Genomic DNA, 6,000 nt, shown 5'->3' with positions numbered 1-6,000 from the left:
TACATTCTTCATCGATTATATTTTGGACAGTGTTCGCTTGACTTAATCGTTCCATCTTTCAAAAGATATGACGTGATGTGTGCGTTAATGTATCCGTGTGAGATCGCAGTCACTGCCTTTGGTAATCGATTTTTATTACATTACTGTACAGTACATCGTATAATTTTCGAGTCGATGAGTCGACTGTGTTAGCTGGTAAAGAATTGAACGCAATGATAGCCGCATTGTATTGTTAATGTATTGCTGTGGGTTCGCAATCATTGCCTCCCTTAATCTATGGATAAAAAAACATTTCAAAATCCAAGTCGAAAATCGATTAGGGGTCGTCCATAAATGACGTCACGCGATTTTGGACGATTTTAGACCCCCCCCCCTCGTCACACGGCGTCACAAAAAGTCTGACCCTCCTCAAATATGACGTCACAAAGCTCTGTCCCCCCCCCCCCCAAAAAAAATATATAAAACATGCTTCAAATCGCTTTAAACTATTGTCATTGTAGTGCGTATTTCATGTGGCGCTGCACTCTGATGTAGGAGAAAACATTTATTAAAAAGTCTGTTTAATTTGGTAGAACGTGTTTATATTTATTTAAAGTTGCGCATTTTGATGTGACGTCACATTTCTCACCCCCCTCGTCACACATCGTCACAAATGTCTGACCCCCCCCCCCCCAGGTGCGTGACGTCATTTATGGTTGGCTCCTTATGCCCCACCTGTTTAAACATTGTACATGGAATCACCATTGTGTTGTTGTGGGTTAACAGTCACTTCATCCCTTGGCAATATATTATTTATTTTCACAGTATATCTTACATTTTAACACGTAGGCTTTCGATTTAGAAAATCTAAACATTTCTAAGTCGATTAATCGATTATTCCCCCCCCCCCCCCCTGCTAAAACCTTGTTACGTCACGCCATTCGGTTGTTGTTGTTGAAGTCGTGGTGGGGGCTTCTCTGTCGCCCCCCCCCGCTCCCTCCCTGTGTCGTCACTTCCCGTGCCGCCCAGCTGATGGCGGCCAGACCGGGCCTGCTTCACGCGACCCTCATCATCATCAGTAGGGGCTGTGAAGCAGCCACCACCAACACTTTCGCCGCTGTCACCATCGTCCTTGCCGTCAGCAGCAAGCAAGAGCTCGAACATTATTATTATGACGATGTGTTTGCTTGTAGGCAGTGTTAAACTGAATAACGACGTTTATAGGCATGGGTTGTTATTGTGGCTTTAACAGCGCTGTCGTGACAAGTATAATTGATATATAGTGTTAGAGTTATAAACGTATACTAGTGTTGCTATTATTATTTCTACCACTACTGTTATTGGTGTTTTGTTTTTGTGGATCGGAATGAGCTCCGGAGTGAACAAAAACGCAAATGGCTCCTCGGCCTCACCGACCAAGCCAGCGACGTCCACCACCATCTCAACATCAGCAATAGCTCCATCAATCTCGGGCAGCATCACCTCCACTGGCCGTGGCTCCAGCGGCCATCATCATCAACAGCAGCAGCAGCAGCAACTTAAGCAGATCCTCCAACCCTCGGGCACATCGACATCATCACCATCTCCAGGTGCTGCTGGTGGCCGTCCCAGCAGGACCCAGCAGCAGCATCATCAAGGAGGAATCCCCGTGACTGCAGCAGCGACCACCCCACAGACATCACCGTGGGGCCCCCCTTGTCACGAACGTTACGCCTGTGGGGGGGCCGCCCTGGCCGAGATCGAATGTGACGAGTGTGGCTCCTTGCAGTGTGGGGACTGTTCCACCTTGCTGCACAACCAGCCCAAGGTAGCCAACCACGACCGGCGGCGCCTCGTACCTCCACTACAGCCAGGCCACCCTGCTGAGGCCACCCCATCTGCTGCTGTTGCTGCTGCTGCTGCTGGTGGTGGAACTGCTGGAGCTGTGGCGACTGCAGGACCTGGAGGGTGGCAAGGCCCTGCGCCTTGCGAGGCCGAATCGTGCCGGCCGCGACAGAGGGCCACCATACGCTGCGAGCCGTGCGGTGTCAACGTTTGCCGTGCTTGTGCCGACAAGGCGCACAACGGACGAAAAAAGCACAGTCTCGTGGTGTTGGCTGGCCGTGGGTGGCTGGACGGGCCCATGGAGCAGGAGGGAGATATGGCCAGGAAGAGCAGGATGAATGCGGTGGATGCGAAGAGCTTCTTGCTGGTGGACGAGACGGAGAGGCTGCAGGTGAGTTGGGTGGACTTGGGTTGAAGTATTGGGTTCTGTGCTTTTAAATCGTGGTGTTCGGTTGGCCAAGGGTGCCAATGCCAGTGAGATTGGGCATCCTTAACCAGGTCGAGTCCTTTGGGATGAATGTGTCCGTTTTTGTGCTTCATTTAGGTTAGGTGAGGGCCCATTGCGATGTAGATTTAAGATGGCTCTCTTTGCGTGGTCCCGGTGAAGGGCCCATTGGTATGGACCTTTCAGGTGGCTTTCTTTGTCTCATTCAGGTGAGAGTCAATTGAGTTTCATGTACAGTAATGTTATCTAGGGGAGGCTATTGACATTTATTACCATTATTCAAAGTGTATTTGATTTGGTTTATTTAATTACATATCAGTCCATGAAGGTGCATCCTTAACGAGGAGATCATTTGATGTACAGTACTTATGGTGTTTGAATTTGTCCTTCATATAACCCAGCTGAGAAACCATTAAGATACATGCACTGTATTTTATTGAATGTGCTTTAACCTATGTGAGTGCCGTGACAGGTTTTTTTACTCAGCCAATTAAGATACAAATTTGAGGTGTCCTTTATTTAACCAAGGCTAAAGACCATTGTTTTGATTCATCTTTCACAAGGTGAGTGTTTATTAAGATTAATTAACCAGGTGATTCTATATACAGGTGGGAGGCCGCTGAGACATGGGTTTGAGTGAATGTCCGTTATTTTACCCAGGTGGAAGTCGATTGAGATATGGATTTGGGTAGCTGTCCTTTATGTAACCCCAGGGTGTGGTTTAATGCTTGTTAGCCAGATCAGGGTGCATTGAGCTATACACTGTGATGCTTTTCACTGCAGGTGCAGTACTGTACTTTATTTAAACCAAGTGGGAACCGTTTGAGGTGACTTATCTGTTAATCAGGCGAGAACCCTGACCATGCAGTTGGCGTCTCCTTTGTTTAAACTAGGCGAGTGCCCGAGAGGATACCTCGTTTAGCTGATGTCATTTGAACCAGGGGAGAGTCAATTGAGACGCATGTTTATCCAGGTGGGTCAATTGGATACCCTACAGTATTGGATTTGATATCCTTTAAATCAGGTGAGTGTCCACTGAGAAACATTTGGTTTGATGATCATATTTAGATAGGTTACAATTTCGACAGACTACAGTTGCTTAGTACGACAAACTGGAAATAGAGTACCCCCAATTAATCTCAGGTTAAACACTTTAACTGGTTTTCTGTAGAAGACTTCTGCACCTCTAGTCGAAACGGGGCCCCTTATCCATGTGTCTAGACGTTTCTTTATCTGCAGACACTTCTTTATTTGTCTGGAGGTATCTGTATTTGTAGATAGTATATGTACCATGGTGTCTTTAGAGATGCCATCATATTTCCAAATAACGACGGGCCAATGCTGATGAAAACATAAGTATGGGGGGACAACATATAACCATATAAACAGCACCGTACATACTCTAGCGTATTCTGTTAGACAACTAAGGGCAGATACATAAATTAGTTCTTGACATAATTTATGCATGATTGTAATTTAAAGCTTATCAATGTTACGAAATAATTTCATCCTATATAGGCTCTACTGTAACCATATTTCACCCACTTTACCCTGTAATGGGAGTTATGGGCGGCTACCAGGATGTGTGGTTTTATTTTATTATTTGGGGTTTTTTTGGGGGGGTCTTGGACAAAACAAAAGGCTTGCTGGAGCTGTGCACTCCGTTATGTAACCAGCAGCATGGGTTTAACATACTAAATAATAATGAAGCTTTGTTTGGCAGTACTATACCAACATACGTCCGACTGGAGAGAGTCCTGCACTGAGACACGGGAGATTAATCTCTCACTGCAGACGTTTACAAGGCAGTAACTTGGCCAACGGATGATTATCACAGAGAAATAACCCACACAAAAACTACGCAGTAGGTCCACTGTGTACATAACATTGTACTTTCCTACCAGACAGTATGAATTGCTCAACGCTCGGTGTGCTTGATTCACAATTGGAAAGGTTATGGGTTCAAATCCTGCGTGGTTGTTGACTTAGCCACCGTGTTTCTGTGCTCGTTTTAAATGAAAGTGAACGATAGTGGTCCTCCGAAAAGAACTGTAACCCACCATGGGAATGTGGAGTTCCCACGACTGGCTAAGGGCTGCTGCCATTGGAGACGAACTCCCCATCCCCTTGTGCCTTTAGAGCCGCGTGACTTTTAACTCTACACTGCCTTGAGAGCATATTCAATTGACCTGGCAAGAGTTTTGTAATCTGTAGATGTTTGTCGTAGCTCTAAATAATATATCAGCCTCTCTGGGTCATTAAGAACTGGAGTTGAGTCATGTGTTCAAATTGTAAAAAAAGGAATAGATTTTTAGTTTTCTCAGTCGTATATAATAGATAGGTTTTTGAAAAGTTTATATAATGTCTGACCGGTGTAAAATCTGTCGTTTGCAATGGATGAGCGTTCATATTTAACTTAAAGCTTTCGTGACTGCAGGAATTCATATTCTTTGGGTCTTTTGGTAAAGTCACGTAGATAGGTTAAAAGACGGCCGCTTGTGTTGTGATCGAAACGTCGTAGTTTTTTGTTATTTTTTTCAACATAGCTATATACGTGACTTTACCGAAAGGCCCAAAGAATACGTTCATATTTAATAACGCACAGTTATTTGTCAATGCATCGCTTGACCATACTTCACTATGCTGCTCAGTGCAAGGTTAGTGAAAGTGGAAGGAGCCAAGACTGGTACAGATATCACTCGCTACTGACGTTAGCTGTGGCCGGGAATTGAATTCGGGTTGCGGAGTTCGTAGCGATTTTCCGGGCCATGTCACAAATGTGGCCAAATGGCAAGCTCTGTAAGACAACACTGCATGACATCACACTGCAGCAAACAAGTATGTTGCCCAAGTACCATTGTCTTCCCCGTCTCGGGCGTGGTGTGTGTTACTTCTGTTTGGACAGTTGACCTAAGGCCGTAAGACCCGAAATGTTAACGACCTCGCCTGATATACAAGGAGGTCGTGTGTTCAATTCCGACCATGACGCCTGCTGTATATTTGGAGTGTGCATGTCTCTGCCTCTCTAGTTTCACGTGGATTTTTTTGGGCCCTCCGGTTTTCCCCTCCACAATTAGAATCAACGTGTCTTCAGAGTGGATGGCTGCTGTACATTTCCACGTGATAAGGCACTTTGTTGAGCTATCATTTGTCGCGAGGTCGCTGCTCAAAACGAGCTACATAGCTCAGTTAGCCTTACCTGGTAAAATAAGAAAAAAATATATATAGTTTAGTTTACATTCTTATAACCTTTAGGATCCTTTTAAAGGATGTGTATTTTCACGTGCCGATTGTGACGTCTGCTCACACACCTCAGGTTATTGCCAAAGACAGTGTTTGCTTGTGCCTGTGTGGTACATTTGTGAATGCACTGTACATCGGGCTATGTTTATTTTAGCGCTGGACACCAAGCTACCAGCGCAGGCTCCGTTTCCACATTTTATATTACATGAGACTGCAGTAGCAATAACAACAACAACCACAGCTTCAACAACAACAAAGTAGCCACGAAGAGAAAGGTACTGTTGTTACAAAGTGAAAGAAAGCTTTTGTTTGTATCGAGGCTGTGCACTGTGGTACATTCTGCGACATGTCTAGGCATGTGACGCTGACAGAGCCGCTGTCACTCACTCCCCTGCATTACATTGGAGCGTGCGATGTGATTCGTGGATTGACGGTTCTACACTGAACATGTTTATTGAAGCGAGAAGTGGGCGCAGTCGTTCCCGGACTGCGCTAGCAACCAGTTACGC

The 6,000-nt window shown here is 45.5% G+C and overlaps 1 protein-coding gene across 1 annotated transcript in view; it reads left to right on the top strand.

Annotated features, from left to right (window-relative positions):
* The first annotated feature begins 968 nt into the window (after positions 1-968).
* ZFYVE1 (zinc finger FYVE-type containing 1) overlaps positions 969-6,000 on the top strand; it is a 30,694-nt gene continuing 25,662 nt past the window's right edge. Inside the window, exon 1 of the mRNA XM_032964756.2 lies at positions 969-2,194. Coding sequence (XP_032820647.2) covers positions 1,346-2,194 — 849 coding nt within the window. The 5' untranslated portion in view covers positions 969-1,345. The remainder of the gene's footprint in view (positions 2,195-6,000) is intronic.

Source organism: Petromyzon marinus, chromosome 33, assembly GCF_048934315.1.
Source record: "Petromyzon marinus isolate PM22_M1 ecotype Great Lakes invasive population chromosome 33, UKy_Petmar_22M1.pri1.0, whole genome shotgun sequence".
NCBI lineage: Eukaryota > Metazoa > Chordata > Hyperoartia > Petromyzontiformes > Petromyzontidae > Petromyzon > Petromyzon marinus.
This window is presented reverse-complemented; position numbering and strand designations above follow the sequence as displayed.